This window comes from Vitis vinifera, chromosome 10 (assembly GCF_030704535.1).
Source record: "Vitis vinifera cultivar Pinot Noir 40024 chromosome 10, ASM3070453v1".
Classification (NCBI taxonomy): Eukaryota; Viridiplantae; Streptophyta; class Magnoliopsida; order Vitales; family Vitaceae; genus Vitis; species Vitis vinifera.
In genome coordinates, this window is record NC_081814.1 from 9095766 (window position 1) to 9115832 (window position 20067).

A 20067-nucleotide genomic window follows, 5' to 3' on the forward strand; every position below is an offset into this window, starting at 1 on the left:
AAATCCACTGCATTATATGAATTTGGTTTCCCGTAAGTTCGGGAAGCAATTAACATCACCAAATACATTTTTTTATTTTTATTTTTTTATTTTATCAAAAACGCTTTTTAAAGTAAAAGCGCTTCCTAACTCTAAATGGAGATTAAAATGATTGAAGCGTGACAACTTCTACCAAGTATATATTGGTACATATAAAATTTAAATGGGGGATGGAGGAGAACGAAATGAGAATTTGAAGAGAAAAATTAAGATGGTTTAAGACTGCTTTCTATAACAAGGCCTAAACAGAAGCAAACAGGACAAGAAGACGGCTAAAACTCAGTTCTGAATTCTCAACTATGTATTGTAACTTCTTAACATGTTGGTTGACGTCTTGAATCATTTGGTGTCCCTCCACAGACACAATTCTGTACAGCCTCATATCGTGTATCGATTCTTGGCAGCTCTGTCAAGCTTCTTTGCATCCTCCTGTAACAGAAAAATAGAACATTATGTAGGCCCTTGCTTTTGATGAATTGGAACCAGAAAGGGCAGGCAGATGCTTCTACTATGCATCAAACACAAAATCCTTACATGAAATATGAAGCCTATGCTTTCGCTGTAATCCAGAAATTCCTTCCATTGTTTTCCAATGCTCAGCTGCAACAAGAAACTTTAAGTAAGGCACTCTGCAAGTGCGAGTTGAGCAATTATTGCAAGTGGAGACAATTGACAAATCCAGCTTTATTGCTGTGAATCTCAAGTATTCCATGTGCTAACTTGTGATCTTATCTAATTTGCAAGAGTCACTACAATCCATCTCAACATACTTGTTGTCCTAGCTTGGTTCTATTCTATAATCAATATCTTGGTGTGCATAGTTTTTGGACTTCCATTTGTACAAAGACAGGATGGAAATAGTGAGACCACTGAAACATGATTCCTGTCGATCTCCTGACTGTTAACTAAAGTTGCAGTTGATGTAAATAAATTTTATCCAAGTTATTTTAGAACCGCATTAATGCTTTGCATCCCTTCATATTACAGTTTTACATTTGCCCCTTCTTCAACTCCATTAATCAATTAACATAATGTTGTGAATAACAGGCAGCAACCACCTTGTTTTGAAAATAAGCAGTCAATTCATTTATAACTAACAGACATGAAAGCAATTTGGAACACTACTGCCAGACATGAAACCGGCGAGTTGAGTTAGTAATACCTGGAAACTGTACAATCTAATCGCCAACAGGCTAACTGGATCAGAGAAATCATCCAAAAGACTAACAGATCGCATAGAATCATTTATATAGACTAACTTCCCAACATAGACCAACAAAATGCACCATATTGTCACATTGTTCAGAAAACAACAGTAATAGCACTAAGACACTCACAAACGAACATGCAAAGCTGGACAATGCAATCAATTTTGTTTCTATTGGGACTTGAACTTGGAACCTCACACAAACCCTCCCCAACCCTTTACCACTTGAGCCAGGCTTAAGGGCCAGACAATGCAATCAATACATGTGAATGAGCTTGATGACTGCAGTTGGAAATGGACTGTTTAAGATGATGAACCAAAAAGGTTCACTTAAAACCAGCTTCAATAAATGCAGCAATGTAATTCATATCAAAGAATAAGAAATGAACTCCTTTTGAAGATAATAAAAATAATCACTTGGACTCCACCAGCTCTACCCGGTTTTGTTTGTTGAACAACAAAGGAGAAAGAAGCAGAAAAATTGGATTTTACAACATAAGTTCCAGCCCTATTGATCCCAAAATTTCTCTTCTTTCATGCAACCAAGTAGAGCATTCAGAGTAGAAAATAGGAAGAACGTTGAAATGCGTTAACAACAGCAGGAACAACAACAACAACAACAACAATAATTCAATTGTCACTCATTAAAACATGTTAAATAAACCAAAACATAATAGTTAGGACAACCTCAGAAAATGCAGATTAATTTATAAAATTTAGCTACCTGAGCAGCTTCATTTGAAGCATTCTTGGTCCATAGAGCTATTTTCTCCTGTCTAGCTCTGACATTGATCACTGCTCCACAGATTTCATCTCCATGATCAAACTGTTCTCCGATCATGGCTAGCAACTAGTAGCATATATTGAAGATTAGAAGCCACATTAAAAATTTAAGGCTCAACATAAAATTTCTGTACAGCCTAAAGCATACCGTATAAAGCCAACAGGTATCAGATTTCCCTTTAGCAAAGGTTACAGTCCACTTCCCCCCATTAGCACAAACAGGGTCCTCCCATTTTGGCTCAATTTTGTGTTTGAAACAATGGAAGTCTGCTCCGACAGCTAACTTGCTCGGATGATGTATATTGTTGTAAATGCTAAATACAAAATGAATTTTCATGACAACTATATCAGTCATTAAAGAAAAGATGAAGGAAAGGCAATTTCAGTTTGGAAGGAGAAACACTAGGATAGCAATTATGTACAGGGGAACAAAGGAAAATGCAGTTGCACAACAAGCAAAGGTGAATAGAAGCTTCTAAAAGGCATAACGATTATGCCTTTGATCACGTCTTGAAGAGACTTTCAAGGGAAACAGCTTTAGGTGCAGCATGAAGGCCCAGATCCCTTGAAGTAACATCTCAGTATTTGAGGAACTCACAGCAGACATAAGCAGGTGAACCGGAGAACTGATCACCAGACAAAAGCTTATATTGATACATCATTTTTTTTTTTTGGTGGTGGTGGTGATCGGTTTTTATTTTCTGTTCATGTTAAGAATTAGCATATGAAGATTTAAAGAATATAGTCATGAGCCAAGAACTTGCAAGTTTATAAATACATTTTTAGCTCCTTATTAAATTCCAACTCAAATCAATGTCCTTAGCAATACACATCACTACTTAAGGCAAAAAGTATATGCAATATGCACTAAGTTCTCTTTGCTTTTAGCTCAATTTTTTCCCCCTTTTTTTTCTTCTGATAAGGAAAGGGATTTTATTTATTGTTATGTTTGTTTTTGCCTTTTAATAAGGAATTGAACCAAGATTTGGTCCCTTCCACATCCCATTCCCTTCCTACTTAAGCCAAGCCTCAAGGGCTTTTAGCTCAAATTTCTTGAAAAATAACTTGTTTGTTAGAATATGGCTACTTCATAAAAGGAAAGTAACCATTTGAAGCAAAGGCAAATTAGACAGGAAAAATAGTTTTGCTTTGGGCTTTTCATGAACATAAGTTTCTTTAATTTTTGTTTTCCTTTTAATAAAGTTTTTCATTTGTCTATAAAATAATTCACTAATTTTCTTCTTCACCTATCATTTTACTATTTTCTATTTGTGATTCTATGATAAAAAATTTATCAGAGTAAATTAAAAGATTTGTCAGGCTTAAATTTGCTCCACATGAAGAACAAAAGATCTTTTCCTATTAAATCATAATTGCAGGTTCACACTCCAACAAAGACTAATTAAAGCCAATAATTCAGACAGAAATACAGAAGCAACTGCAAATCAAGGGTCTTGATCTCTTCAAATTTACCAAAAGCAAAACTGCAGTTGGTTCAACTGCCTCACTCACATTCAATTCAAGTAGAGGAAGCAACTTGAACCTTCAATCAAGAAGTAAAAGCATAACATTCTTTCGGATGGATGATGGGATTATAAAATGACCAGGGTGGAGAAATGGGACTTCAATTTTTGCAGCTTAAATCTTCTTAGTGTGTACACATAAGCGTAAACAACATCTAACACATGTCACCAGTTTCCTCACTATATCAAGGTCAAATACTTTGATCTCTATAATTTGGCACATTTTCAAGATAAATAAACCAATCAGAAAAACATGAAACGGAAAAACCAGGAAAAACAAAAGAACAACATCCAGATTCCTCAGGAATGACTAGGTTGAAGCAAAAAGGAAAAGAGAAAGCAAATAGAACACAGAAGATTAATAAGATTGCACAGAAGGAATAGTCATCTTGGTTCTCATGGGGAATACGATAACACAAGCACCGTTCATTCACAAATAGTGATGATTTTTCACAAACAATCAATGATACAAGAAAACTGAACTGCCGCAACAATTAACAAAAAAGAACCATCATTCACAAACTTGTAATACAAAATTCTGAAAGTGGAAAAAAGTTCATATTTCCTTAAGGTGCATAAATTTTCAGCATCAAAATCCAAGAATTTCAGCATGAAACGTTTCAAGATCCAACACAAGAAATCACTCTTATGGTTGTATAGATTCAACCAAAGACAAACAATGACAAGCAAGAAATGAAAAATATAACATCAAACTGATTACACAACTACAGAGGAAAAAATGAACAAGCCTATTTTTCTTGGTGATTTACAATTCAGTGCTGGGGAATGAATGTGAGATCAATTTTGAATATCAACTTATCATCGATAAGATCATTTGAAAACGCTCGCAAAACCTAGTGTACACTAGCAGGTTTCTAGAAAATTTTCTCCAATAAAATCAAGAAACAATTTAATACAAAAGCCCTGGATACAGTTTGTTGATATCATGCAACCAGGCAACAAGCACAACCGAACATCACAGGTAAGGTAAACCTTGATTGTTTCATGAAATATTAACAATTCAACATTAAAAAGGTTACTTTATCTTTGCTCCCACCCAGCTTTCCCAACAATGAAACTGAACCTAATTAGAATGTAACTACAAGATTGACCAATTTTCAACAGATGATGATACGGTTAGAATGCAAAATTGACCAAAAAACATCGTTGAAACCAATCAAACCCTAAATCAATCCCAACACACAACTATACCAACTGTACCGTAATACCGCAACTTAACTGAAATTCATTTTATTTTCTTCTTTTTTCCTGAAATTTCTCGGAAAACAAACAGAGAAAAAAAAAACAGAAAAAGGACCAAGAAATCGGATACCTCCAGAACTCTTCAACGTTAGAGAAAGTGTAGATCGGGCGCATCGAACTGCCCCATGCGGCTTGCTTCGATTTAGCGCTGGGGTTGTCAAACCAGAAAGTCCACGAATGCTCCAGCGGGTGAGGTTGATGGGTTATCGCCGCCGACTGCTTCAGTGACGCCGAGGCGTCATCGACAACGATCTCTCCCTCCTCGAGGTCCTCTTCATCGTCGCCATGAGGCCTAGGGTTAGGGTTGTGGGTGGAACCCTGATCCTCCGTGGTGGCAGACCTCGGTAGCTCCTCTACAACCGTATCTCCCATTTTTTCCTTCACTATCTTGGCTTTCTTTGGTTTATTTTCCAACGCTGTCTCGCTCTCTGTATTTTCTCTGTATTAGACAATGCTGCCGGCCTCCATCAGATATAAAGGAATGGAGAATGGGTCATGGGTCATGGGCCATGGGCCATGGGTCGGCCTTCTTTTACCGAATTCTAGACGGGTCAACCCGGATCATCCTGAAGAGTGAAGACTAATCACTGATAAGAATATAATCAAATAGAATAATGGGTTGATCTTGGTTGAAAGGATGGTAGGGTCTCACTTTGTGCCATGCCCATGGCAACACCTAGAATCCGCGACAACACGTGGACTCCACCGCACCCTTACCCATTGTTCCGAGAAAACTAAAATGCTTTTTTCGCTTTCTACATGTTTTTGTGCATTTGTTCTTTGTTGTTGGGACAGTTATGGCTTTAAAGTTAGATACATTGGGATATAACCCTTTAAAAATAATACATGATGTTGCTATTCTACCCTTATTTGCATTGATATTTATTTAAGCATTTAGATTTGTATATTTTGTATTATACATGATCTGAATGTATTAGGTGTTGCATGAAAGATCTAAATCATAAATTCTTTATAAATCGATGAGTTATTCATAGATGGTTCATGAACTTAGGTAACCAATCTAAGATTGTAGTATACTACCTCTTAATTAGAGAAATGACCTGTTTTGGTCATAAATATGATTTTCCCCTTATGAATGCACTAATATGTACGATTATATATTAGATAAAACCTACTGTGAATTATGATATTGATTATTAGGTAGTTATGATTCACCAAGCTATTATATTGCATGAATTTTCAATCTTATGAGAATAGTGAGCTAGTATTGAGGTTTTCAATGACTTTAACCTATGGGTGAGATCGTAAGGTGGTTATATATTCTTTATGTGTTAAGTTGTTATTGATTAAAATAAGTGATAATATGTATTATCAAGATAAACAACATGATATCTCATAGGTATGAGATAGTATGCCCTCTTGAGTGATCCAAATAACTTGTAATTATGAAATCTGTGGCACCATAGTAATTCTTTAGTGAAATTTGATATATACTTTTAGTGAGTTAGAGTATATTAATTAGTTATATAATAAGAGCATTTAATACTCAAAGATTATAGATGTAATTTTGAGAGGATGATGACATTTATCTAATTAGATTATGGACACCGATTTACAGGGAATCTATATGCATTGGATAATAGGTTATGGATAGTAGATAATAGGTCATAGATTTAAGGAATTGATTGAATTGGATTTAATTAATTCTTTTTTTTAATGTAATGACATAAGATACTAGTAGAGTTGACTTTCTTTAGTGGAGTGTTAAGTTAACTTCAGAATTGAATTTTAAGGGAGTCGGTGTTTTCCTATGGGCATGAATGATCCTTATTCAAACTCATATTTCTTGGGTGGCATATCATTTAAGGGATAGATGAATTTTCTTAATCATAAGTGTGCATAAGGGTGTTTTGATAGAAACACAGCCTTGTATGGGAGCTTATAAATGATTTTTTTAAATTAGGCTAATTAATTAACTGAAACCTCATATGATTAATTAATTAATTAAGACCTAGTGAGCTAGGTTAAGTGACCTAGACTTAAGAAGGAATCAAATCACTTAAACCTATATGTAAGTCTATATAAGCCTCTTTAAGGTTTAAGGCTTGCATCATTTAACTATTCCGTCTACAGAGATCGAGAACCTTAAATTTCATCCCTATGGAGAGAAGTCCACCCTTCTTTGGTGCCTAGCTTCGAGAAAGAGCTATCAAGTGTAAAATCATGAGGTTTCAACATCTCTACTATAAAAGGATTTAGGTTTCAAAGCATTCAAATTCTAATTATAATTTCTAACATATCCTATGAGGTTGAAGTTTAAATTTTTCTCGCTTTTGTTATGCCCATGATCTTAGATGCATGCACTCCAAAACCCCAAATAGATATCGAATTGTCCAACATAATTGGTCAACAAGATAGGGATTTTGTAAAATTGATGAGAAGTCCATATATAAAATCTATAGGGATAAACTTAGGCTTTATAATTGTGAGACTATGTATCTGTTCAAATGGGAAAAGAACGGGCCCATCCACCATATATTGTATGATTGACCCTAATTGGGGGTTCCTCTCACTTATTTTAATGACGTATTAGACTATTAAGAATTTATAAAAAAAAAATAGAAATTTTGGCCCTCTAGATTCTAAAGGCTAAAAAATATTTTTAATTAAATAAATAATATTTATGCTTAATGATTAAGTACTAATAATAATTAATATATATTAGGATTTCAATAAAACTAAAAAAATAACAAATAAAAATTTATTATTATGTATTTTTTTTTATTTTGAAACTTTGAAGCTTTATTTATTTTTGAAGTTTAATTAAATAAAAATTCACTTAAACTATATATATATATATGTCAATTTAAGGATCATCAAAATTCTTCTTGATGAGGCCGATGTATATGAGAGATTCAATCCAAAGTTTCCCACTCAATAATGTTGATTTATATTTGATTTTTTTTGTTGAGAATTTGATTAGTATATGAAATAATTTAAATAATATAAGTTGAAGACTGATTTTTTGGGCCCTTGCAGTGGACTCAGGCCTAATAGTGCTCATCTTTGGGCCCGCCCAAATGCTCAGAATTGGGCCCGAATGAGGCCCTTTGTGTGTATTGAAGCTCGTTCAACTATATTATATAATTTAAACAATAGTTGCATATCATTCTTTTCTTGAATACATATTGCCCACAAATATTTTTAACTTCATATAAAATATTAATTAAGAGGGTATTTAATAAAACAATTACTTATTAATAAGTGAAAAATCGATAGATTTCATTTTATAATAATGTTTGATAACATGAATTTTATCTTATGACATAAATTTTATACTACTTATCACTTAATTTTGATCAAAACCCACTTAATTTGGTAAGTAGATGGGAATTTTTTTTCATTTAAGGTAAAACATAATAAGTGGTCTTTAGGAACTTAAAACTTTTAATTTGCATTTTTATTCTTCAAATTTCTTTTATATGAATAATTCAGAATGATATTAAATTAAGGTGAAATTAAAATAAGATCCTTTAAATGAGTTATATATTTTTATTTTATCAATTAGTTAAATTAAATTTAATATTTAAATTTTTTTTGTGGCTTATCTTTCCTCCCCTTTTTATGATATGATGGGTTTAAATCTTAATATCTAAAAATTACTTCTAGAGGGTAAGATAGTCTTTTTACCCATAGAAAATATTTTCCGTTTTTGCAAGTGATGACTTTTATTCTTGACTTAACGATATGAAATTATAATTTGAATAACGTAATCACCAGAGCAAAATATTCTTATTTTCATTTTCTTCTTTTGAATAGAACCAATTATACTATTTCATAAATATCCTAATATGATTTTGAATAGAAATACCAATTATACTAACAATATAGCCCACTAACAATAAAGTCCTAAAACAAAAATAGAAATATCAAAGGATTTCTAAAATGACATGACACTAAAGATAAAGAATGAAGAGCTAAGATATGATCCTAGGCCATGAAACATGTTGCACTATTAAGTAGTGTAAATTCTTAAAGATTACCTAGAAGATGAAATTCTTAAAAAAGAAAAAAAGAAAAAAGAAGGGAAATCTTAAAGAGTGGAATTGAAACTTATTAGGCCTTTAATTTGAATGTAATTAGTTTATCTTTTTTAACTCAAATTTGTCTGATCTTTGAAACTTTAGAAAATGAATTTGAAGAATTAGGAATGGAAATACTAACATGGGGATTATTAAAATTCATCGTAAGCTTATCTTGGGTAAGAGCTTTAGAAGCCCAACAGCATAACTCATTTGGGCCAAAAGAATACAGGCTCGAACTTCTCCGACTCAATGGTTCAATCGTAGCCCAACAGCATAACTCATTTTGGCCAAAAGAATACAGGCTCGAACTGGGGGCCTAGTTATCGGACTCAATGGTTCAATGGTTGGGTCGTTTGGTTTGATGGCGGCTCATGACTCTTCCAACTCAATCGCCAACCTGGATCGGATTTGGCTGGTCGTTTGGTTTGATGGTGGTTCATGACGACGGTCCGATTTTTAAAACTATGATTCTTTACTATTAGGAGCTATGTACTAGAAAACATATCCTAAGTATCTCTTAGTACTAGAAAACTTAAACGAATTATTAATGCTATTACTTTTAATGGACTTATTGGTTTTAAGACCAAATATTGAAGACTCGAAGAAGTATGGAAACAAATGGTTACTAATTGATTATAATGCAAAAATGAGTCTAAGAAATTTTAAAAAATTTAAAATATTGTTTTTTTTTATTAGTTTCCACTCTTCTACCTTATTGGACTTCCTATTTTATTCTATATTAGATTTGGACGATAAACGTTTGGACTTTGGACAACCTATGCACCTTAAATCATAAAAAATTTATAACAAATCATAAAAAAAATAAAAAAAATAAATGATTTAGAGTCTCAGAGTAATTTACTTTTAACAAAAAAATTAAAAACCCAAACACCCTTTAAATGCAACAAAATAAAATTTCATTGAAGGTGGTTTTCAATTTGAAAGAACAAAATTGTCACCTTAGTATTCTACATTAATATACTAACAATATTTAATATATTTAATAATTTAAATTAAATCATTAAATCATATTTTTATGCTTAGAAATCATATAATTAACGTCTTGTTTGTTTTTCTTTGCCATTACTCAATGTTTTCCCTCCTGCTCCGGTATTCCACCAATTATTATAATAATAAATATTATCTAAAATAATATTTTTAAAATTTGTATTATTATAATAAAATTTTTTATTTTAAAATAATTAAAAACATCTTAAATTATTGTTTTTTCAAAACGATTATTTTTAAAAAACATTTTATATTAATTATAAAAAAAATGATAAAATGCAATTATTATTATTATTTTTGTAAGAGTATTAATTAAACCCATTTATTTGTTAATCAAATCACATACACACGAACAAAAAATAAATAAAACACAAGATTTTTAGGTATGATTTGATGATTAATATAATCCTTGCGTTCATGAATTGTATCAACATTTAAATAATTTTCAAAAGAAAGGAAGGGTTACATTGGTGAAGTTCTAAAAAAAAAAAAATCTTCTCAATTGCGATGCACATATTAAGAATAAAACCCTAAAATTTAAAAGGATGAAATATATAATAGGAGTAGATTGTCATTCATCACATAATGTTTTTTTTAGGGGTGTTGCCCCCCTTTCAATAAAGTGCTCGATTCCCAGCATCATCCCAAATGAAATGTAACAAAACTAATTCAAATTTCATAATTTAATATCATTTATTAATTTCAAAATATTTTTGGCAAGTATAGCGTAGGTTCTAATAAATTAAGAGACTCCTACATTTTTCTCATCAGTGTAACAAACTTTTGAAGCTATCTCATTATCCTTATTTTCTACTAACACATGACTTTTAAAACATAGTTTCCAAGTGCAAAATCAATACAAACAAAAACCACCTGACTTTCAACTAATTTCACCATTTCTACCATTCTGAAACTATGGGCAGTACCCACAAACAATAAGATAGAAGTTCAAATCAAAATTATTATCTAACTTTAGATATGGGCGTCACATCTGAGGAGGTAGACTTGATCATATATTCACGTGAAACTTTCTGAAGGCATGAAACTTGGGTTTTGGTAGTGCATGTACTCTTGCTTTCTGTGGACAAACCTTTTTACTTTCCGGTTTCCACAACTCACTTTCCATTCAAATTTCACGGCAAGAAAGATTCCACGAAGAATAGCAGCTACATAACTTCAAAATGTAATGATAATTTGTGAGAAAAATTGTAAAAAATCTTCCTCCCTTTTGATAGTGGGAAGGAGGAGGTCCTGAGATTCTTTTCCTAGACCCTTTCTTGTCACTTTGTCAGCAATGAGGATATTTGAATAAACTGACGTTTTTTTTTTACTTGTCTCTTATTAATTTCTACTCATTGTTGCTTTTTATGGATGATCATGAGAGGAAATTAGAAGACAATTAGCATGGTTTAAGGGATTTCATCTTTATCCTGTCTGAAAGTAGTTATAGATATGGATGATGAGGTATTCCACATGAAGGAGTTCTATACAGCCTAAGGTCTAGATGTCGTTCTCAAAGGTAACCACTAGGGATGGATGGGAGGAATGGGAGCTTTAACATCTAAGTTTTGTCTTGTGGGTCGAGTTTGGCTCAAATAACTCTAGCTACTTCATGATGGTGCTCTATTGAAATGCCTGACGTCACACGTCACTACTACAAAAAATTTAATCATTCACATTTATTGCTCCATTGTTTCATTTTATTGACGGTTATAGAAAGCGTCATGTTTAATATTGACAAGATATGTGGTGAAAAACTTCGAGGCTTTGGAAGTATCATCTTTTGTCAATGTTGATGCCTAAAAAGTATTAAGTTAAAGAGCAAATATCATCATATGCTTTAAATATGTTGATACTTGTAGAAGACATCATTGTATTTCAAACCAAATATGTACATTGACATTTCTCATAAGGGTCAAGGCGTATTATATTTTTTTTTATAAATAATATTAAGTTAATGTTTATTCTTAATTTAAATATTAGAATTTATTTATTATTATTTTAACTTAAAATAAAAAATAATTATTATTAGTTTTGATTAGAGTAAAAGATAGAGTTGGAATTAAAGTAAAGGTTAGACTCAAAAGATATTTGTATATAAGTATTCACCAATCACCAATGAGATCAATGAGAAGACTGTTATATTTTCTCAATCTTCTTCTTTTGCTATATAATATTAGAGCCTTTATAATATAATATTAGAGCCTTTATACTCATTGTTTCTCCTAGTATGGGTTACCCACTTTGTCTTTTGCATCTTGCCCATTTCTTACTTTTTTTTTTTCCCTCTCCCTTTGCATCTAATTAACCCTCATTTTTGTGTCTGATAGAATGGTGATCATCAGATTATCGCTTATTCTTGGTTGATTATCTCTTTTGTGCCAATCCAAAATAACATCCTTTTCGCGTTTCCAATAACTGGTACTTTCTTTGTGGCTATAGAAGATTTCTTCTTTGTCAGCATGACCATTTCTTAGGTATTCCTCATTTTTCCTTCTTTTGCTATGGAGTTCATCCAAGTTTCCATCATGACTCTTTAAATTATCATCTTTTTCACTGTGTTGTGCTCCCTTGTCTTTATCTCGATGGCCTCTCCTCTTGTCATTGTCCATCTGCTTTCTTGAATGAAGAAGTTCATGTTTGTTGCTCCTTCTCATGATAGTCTCTTTTCTTATGATTAAATTCTCTTTCTTGCTTTAAATATTCCAATCTCTAGTTTAGTTCAACTTCTAAATTACTAGTATTGTCTAGTTTTTTTTTTCTTCAGACCTCCATTCTCAATCAAAAGTTTATTTATTTATTTTTACCATTCAACCTTTCAACTTCAGATTTCCAATGTGTGATGATTTCCTCTGCTTCTAGGTTTTTTGCTCAAAGCTTTTTTATTTTTACTGCTCCTTTCCTTTGTTAAATGATCTGAATTTGACTTTAAACTACTGATAGATGAAGTATCTTTCCTATATTTGCCTTTAAAATTTTATTCCTTAGCATTTAAGTGAGATTATCATATCACTCACTGAGTGATTGACAATTTCTCTAGAAATCCTCAATTAGTTTGATAAGTGGTGGTCTTTTCAAGTTTCCATCTCCGATTCCATCATTTTCATCTAAACCTTTTTCTTTTATAAGCTTTAGTATCTTTTTTCATTTTATTGTTAATCTCTATTTTATTTCCTTTTAATTGTTCAACATTTTCAAGGTTAATGTGATTTCAAAAGAAAAAAAAAAAGAAAAAATTTATAGATTCTCTCCACCAATGCTTCTTTATCCTTTATTAAGATCTTTAAATTTTTTTTTTTAAGCATAAAGACAAGTCAGACTTCATCTAGACTCACCCACAATTTGCATTTATCAACTCCTCACTTTCTTAGTAGGACACTTTATTAATGTTACTTTGTAAGAATTTTGCATGTTGCTCTATTTTCATGCTTTTTGCCTTATTACTATTTTTAATGGATACTCAAAATTCCATTTTCAATCGACAAGCCTACTTGCCTAACTTGATGGAGGCAGAATGAAGAATTTACCAAGTCAAATTCCCTCTTTCGTTGGAGTGAATTGTAACGATGCTAGTTTGAAATTATTTTTCAATCACAAATTTAAAATTTTCGAATATAGCGATAACCTTCGATTTTTGTTTCATAAGATAAAGCTAAAAGTATTTAGTATAATAATTCACAAACATAACATATTAGTGAAAATGACCAAAGGCATCAATGGGAGTAGGACCCCAAACATCACTGTATAGAACTTCACGAGGTTTATCACAAGTGATAGATGAAATTCCCATAGAAAGTCTATGGCTCTTATTACACAAACAAGAATTGAAATGACTAAAATTGGATGCATAACATGCTAAGACTCAATGAACACAAGATTTTGAAGAACTTTTATTAATGGATGATGGAGGTGATGATGCTATTGGTTGATTGACGACTTGGAGGTGTGGAAGACACAAACAATTTTATTGACGGTCAAAGAGGATGACCACTCGTGCACGTGCCCATTATTTGGCTCTTGAATGAGAGATACCTTAGTGCTCAGGTCCTTAACAACAAAACAATCAAGAAAAAAATTCAATGGAAATGTGATTTTGGTTGTAAAATATATATATATATATATATAAATATTTTTATTGCAAACAAAACATTATTTAGCCAGTGTTTAGATTGAGATGTAATAAAATTAGTGCAATTGATATGAGTATTAGGACCTTGATTACCATAATCGATGATAATATCATCATGACTGCCATACTTAGAGTGTAAAAAGAGGTTTTTGGAAATATGAGGTAATGTGATGTGATGTGGTGTGATGCGGTGTGATGCTTTAGAGTCAATGTGTGATGACCCGCCCTTGCAGGCGCCGTCCCTATAAGACAATGCCTTCTTTCTAGTCTAAAGATTGAAATGGGGATACTATCCTACAAAGGGAATTTAACTTGTGAGCAAATAAGTTGTGTCAGAGTAGCACAAGGAAGCATGTTAAAGGAACTATATAATCATTATTCTTATGAAGTACAAAGTTTTTAGTACATAAGAGCTGGCCTTAAGGGATCGAAAACTTATACATACCTAAGGATATGACTACATCTCAACAATCTATCCAAAAAAAGCAAAAAGAAAAAAAGCAGCAATGGTTATATGCCTTGTTGTTCGTCCTTTGGAACTTGCTCAATATTTGGTTCTACTAGGTCATCATTTGAAAAATTTAGGAAACTAAAAAGTGAATATAACTTAGTGAATGATCATATAATGAAGGTTTTAGGATGGTCAGTTTAAGATAGAAAAATAAGTTTCATCATTCATGTAACACTCAACGTAAATAATTTATAGCATAACAATCAAGTAAACATACAACATCGACAAACTGATGTATAATCAGTCAAACACATGCATAATCCACGACTATGGTGCCGCTCCACTCTCGGCACATCCCAATATAATACAATATAGCTTCTACTATTATGCCTTCCTCCATCGGCATATATCACATATGCATCCACAGATGACATATGTCTCACATATGTGTCCACAAATGACATATGTCTCACATATGTGTTTGCAAACGACATATGTCTCACATAGCATGGTGCCTTATAAACATAGTGCTCCTATATCTCTCGGAACACTTCTCATACAAATTGCTCTAGTGTCCCTTCATCTCACGACACAAAAGATCACTAGGTCAATCGACTATGGTGTGCCCTTCCATCTCAACGACACGATATAGGCCTAGGGTATATTACAATAATATCCATAGTAATAATTAAAGTACCACAATGACAATACCGGTGATATTCGATGAAATAGTACGTTCTAGGTAGGCTTCTAGGAAAGATTGGAGGGGTCACAATTGTCCCACTTAAAACCCAACTTCCTTAGATAGAGCTTCCCTAATATGTACTCATCCCTTCATGATCATAGAACCATCTTAACTATTTACATATATACATATCAAGGATATAAGGAACACATATCTATTATGAACATAACATTTAACCAACACATTTTCAAAGCATATCTTATGATATTTAAGAAAACTAATATATAAATATATAACATTTGAAACATGAGATATATAATTCTAAATTCATATAAAATCATGCATTATAAGATCACTCAATTTTTAGACTAGAATTGTCACACTACATTCTTTACGAGGACTCAAAGATCGAACCTTTTGCATAACACCACCATAAGAGCTTTTCATACTTCTCTAGTTTCCTTTCTTGGTAGGTGAATGCCCCTATTTATAAAAATCTAAGCAAGTAAACACTTAAGTGACTCGTCGCTAGGTGTCGATCAAAGGAAAGTGATTAGTGTCTTCCTTATTGCATGAAAGCGACACGTGGTACGTGCTTAATCCTTACAACTACTTGGTAGGTGCGACATGTGACACGTGCTTAATCCTTGCAGGTGCTTGGCAGGTGCGACAACTTAGACACCTCATGCTTGGTTGCCTACCTTAAACTCTTTGTGCTTGGTTTCCTACCTTAGAGACATCGTGCTTGGTTGCTTGCCTTAGACTCCTTATGCTTGGTTGCCTACCTTAGACACCTCGTGCTTGGTAAGGGATGAGCAAAAAAGTGATGTTTTTGCTTAGCAAGGAGGCAATTAAAAGGAAACTTCAAAAATATTAGTATTAAAAGTTAGAGATCCTCAAAATTTCTTATAATTATGCTTAAACAAGTAAAGGTATTGTTCTTTCATCTCACACTTTGTCTTCCATGTAGCTCTTTCAATAAGACGATTGGACCACAAGACAATTGATAATTGTATGAATTGTTTCATAGTACCCTCTCCTAATGATATATAATCTGGACATGTTGATTCTCATAAGATAACTCCTTGCATAATTCTACTTGTGTCTAGGATGTGTGATGAATTTGATATGTATTTTATTATTGAAGATCATTTAGTACATTGTGATTATATGAGGGACTTGTTGGTATGGTAACTTTGTTAGCCCAAGGGTTTTCCTAATCAGGTTTTGATGATAACAAACCATGGTTAAGTGAGTAATTGGTTTGAATGGTAAAGAATCTTAGGTATAAATTTAGAAATTCATCAAAGGACCAAATGGATACAAGATCAAGACTTTTGGAAGACTTTAGATTATAGGAAACGAATGTAAGATGAGTGCATGGGTGCACTTAGGTTTTTCATACCTTTTCATGCATCTTTGAAAACTCGGTTTATTCTTTAAAGTTTTGATTTCATTAAAACCCGAGTTTTATCAAATGTACCTTAGGCAAAATATTTCAAAATTGGCATATTAATTTACTTAAAGACCTTGCCTAAGTGTTAGAAAAGAAAAGAATTGAAAAAGATAGGTTTTCAGGGCTAAAAGGCTGAACCGATTGAGGCTCTGGCCAACCGGCTCAACTGGATAGGGAATCAGTCGACCGATTGCCCTTGTTCGATCAAGGTCTAGTCGAGAAGTGCCAAAAACACTCTCTCTCATCTAGTAGCTTCCTTTTCTCGGTTGAGATTTCCTCTTTCCCGGTCGTCCTTCGATCGAAGTCCGGTCAAGGCAACGGTAACCTGCTAAAGCATTAAATGCTCCAATAGCTAGTGAACCGATCGACCCCCAACTTGACCGGTCGAGACTGCCTTTTGCTTTTCTTGGCTCTTGAGCTTAGAGACCTATAAATTGAGAGCTCCACTTCATTTATGAGATAGAGAACACTTGCAATCAATTGTCTACCTACCTGTTCTTGGCCTAAAAGCTCTCATTTCTTTATTAATGCATAAAATCCTCACTTGCATATCTTTTAGTGCACCCTTGTGAGTCATCTTAGCTTTGTTTTGTATTTAAGCTATCTTTGAGCTAGGTTGATGGATTCTTTCTTGTAAAACTTGAGTGTTAAAGCCTTCAAGATGTTTGAATCTTGAAGAGATTGTGTAAGAGCCCATTGAGACCGGAATCCAAGTGTAAAGGATTGGAAGCTTGGTTAAAGCTTCAAGTTAGTGGAACCCTCACTCGGTTAGGAGATTGAGGAAAGTGGACGTAGGCAAGGAAGTGTCGAGCCACGATAAAATCCGAGTTTGAATTCTCTAACTCTAGATCTTTATTTTTGATTATATTGTGCTTGAATTTGTTGTGTTGAAAAAGTTTTTGAAAAACCCAATTCACCCCCCTCTTGGGTGTTTTTCTTAATTAAGCATAACCTTTATTTTCTCAATTGGTATCAGAGCAAGACCTCTTATTTAAGACTTAATCGTCTAAGAGGAAATGACTATTCCATCAAGCTCATCTCAAATTGAAAATTTTACAAAACATAGAACTCTATTTTTTACTGGAACTGACTGTCCCTATTGGAAAACTAGAATGACTTGGTATTTACAATCAACCGATTTAGATGTATGGGACAACATTGAAGATGACCCAACTTTTTCTACAAAACTAGTTGATGGAGTCTTGGTTCCAAAACCAAGCAAGAATGGAATGAGCTTGATAGAAGAAATTTTCAATTAAATGCTAAGGCCATTTTTACTTTGCAATGTGCTATGGATAGAAATGAATATAATAGAATATGTCAATGTAAATCAGCTAAAGAAATTTGGAGATTGCTTGAAATAACTCATGAAAGAAAAAATCAAGTGAAAGAGTAAAAAATAAATATACTTGTTCATAACTATGAATTGTTTGTGATGAAAGAAAATGAGACTATTGTTGAGATGATTACTAGGTTCACCGACATTGTCAATGGTCTTGAAGCTTTGGGAAAAACCTACAAGGAATCTGAAAAGGTGATGAAGATATTGAAGTCATTCCCATCAAAGTGGCATACAAAGGTCATCACAATTCAAGAAGCAAAAGACTTGACTAAGTTACCTATGGAGGAACTCATAGGGTCATTAATGACATATGAGATCAATTTGGTAAAAAAAGCTACAAGAGGGTGAAGACAAAAAGAAGAAAATCATAGCTCTCAAAGCTACAACTAAGAAAGAAGAAGATGTTGAAGAAGAAAACCAAGTGAAGAAGATGATGATTTAACCCTCATCAATAGAAAGCTCAACAAATACATGAGGGGTGAAAGGTTTAGAGGAAGAAAGTTCACCTCTAGAAGAGACCTTTCTAAAAAGAAATCTTCATCTCATGGTGACAAGGAAAAATGGGAAGAGAAAAGAGATTTGGTGTGTTTCAAATGCAAAAAACCGGGGCACATTAAATATTGTAGGACCTCAGACACTACCAACTTTCTTAAAAGCAATTGCTTGTAGGAAAGGCACATACCTTATCCTTATAGTGCATTCACCCAAGCGCCTACGACGAACACAAGGGGAGTTGATGGATGTGGCCAACCCTCCGATCTGCCAACAATCTTCCCCCCAGCAACACCCCTAGGGTTCAAACCCGTGACCTCGGCTTTGATACCACTTGTAGGACCTCAGGCGCTACCAACTCTTCTAAAAGCAATTACTTGTAGGAAATGCGCATACCCTATCCTTATAGTGCATTCACCCAAGCGCCCACGATGAACACAAGGGAAGTTGATGGACATGACCAACCCTCCGATCTGCCAACAAACTTGATAAGCAACTAGTGTTTAACTTTCTCTTAAACTTCAAATGGACCCACATACCTTGTACTCAACTTGCGCTTTCCACTAAACCTCAAAATTCCAATTAGTTGTGACACTCCTAAGATCACATGGTTTCCTACTTCAAACTCCAAATATCTATATAAACATCAACATAACTCTTCTCTTTAACTAAGCTATATGAGAATGCTTCTAAACTTGGGATATCTTATCCCATCATTATCTTTTCCATTTTCACGCTAGTCATCTTTCTTTAACATCATTCCAACATACAGGGGATCTTTACTTATTGCAATATAATGCCTCATAAGGGGCCAAGCCCATGTTTTTTTGATAGCTATCCATTAAAGGGAGGTAAGTGTTTTTCTCAATTGCCTTCAAAAGCAAAAAAAATCCTTTGGCGAACACAAATGGAAAACATAGTGTTTGCAAATGGTTTCGAGGATTACATTGAAGGCTTAAAGGCTTGTTCACCAAAAGAAACAAATTTAGGAACCATAAACCTAGAATTCATATAATGGAGAAAACATGGTTGAATGATTCTTAGTTGGATCTACTCCATACTTACACCAAAAATAATGAGCTAGATAATTGACCACTAAACATCTTAGGCGACATGGTCTGCCTTAGAGAAAATCTTTTCTACATAATCTAAGGCACATATCATGTAGCTTAGACTAGAATTCCAAACCACTCAGAATGGGTCACAGTCAATGATGAAATATACTCTCAAGTTAAAATTCCTTATAGACAATCTTGTAGCTATTGGCGAACCTATATCTGAGAAAAATCAGGTTTTCTAACTTCTTAGAGGATTGGGAGCAAAATATAATCCGATAGTAGCATCTTTAACTGTGAGAGAAGATGACTCACCACTACATTTTGTTCATAGTATTCTACTGACCCATGAACAAAAAATTCATGTGCAAAATACCATACTAGAAGAAGAAAATACCATGCCCCACCTTGCCACACAAACATGGACCACCCAGCCAAGACGACATACACCTAGGAAGCATCCATCTTCCTTCAATACTTATTTTAACTCTCACCAATCTCATGCCCGAGGCTGCTTTGGTAAACGAGGTCACAATCTACATTATAGCCATAACAACAATAGTAACAATCACTGTCCACAATGCCAAC

General features: G+C 33.4%; 1 protein-coding gene across 2 annotated transcripts; it reads right to left on the minus strand.

Moving 5' to 3' along the window:
• Positions 1 to 148: 148 nt before the first annotated feature.
• Positions 149 to 5410, minus strand: LOC100262414 (eukaryotic translation initiation factor 4E-1). Of its 2 annotated transcripts, XM_002267452.4 has the most exons (5): positions 4886 to 5410; positions 2178 to 2343; positions 1971 to 2096; positions 574 to 639; positions 149 to 468 (listed from the first exon to the last, which is right to left on the minus strand). In XM_002267452.4, exons 1-5 carry the CDS (start codon positions 5185 to 5187, stop codon positions 418 to 420), a joined length of 711 nt encoding a protein of 236 aa, XP_002267488.1. In that variant the 5' UTR covers positions 5188 to 5410; the 3' UTR covers positions 149 to 417. The 2 variants fall into 2 exon arrangements, with proteins under 2 accessions (XP_002267488.1, XP_010655613.1); XM_010657311.3 differs by having other exon boundaries at positions 149 to 639; positions 4886 to 5274.
• Positions 5411 to 20067: the final 14657 nt, after the last annotated feature.

Bases quoted from the DNA above. Each gene is read 5' to 3' on its own strand.
- LOC100262414 (XM_010657311.3), bottom strand. From the start codon at position 5,187: ATGGGAGATACGGTTGTAGAGGAGCTACCGAGGTCTGCCACCACGGAG. The intron at 2,344-4,885 runs GTATCCGATTTC...TTTTGTATTTAG, and splicing joins AACGTTGAAGAGTTCTGGAG to CATTTACAACAATATACATC. The intron at 2,097-2,177 runs GTATGCTTTAGG...ATATGCTACTAG, and splicing joins ATACCTGTTGGCTTTATACG to TTGCTAGCCATGATCGGAGA.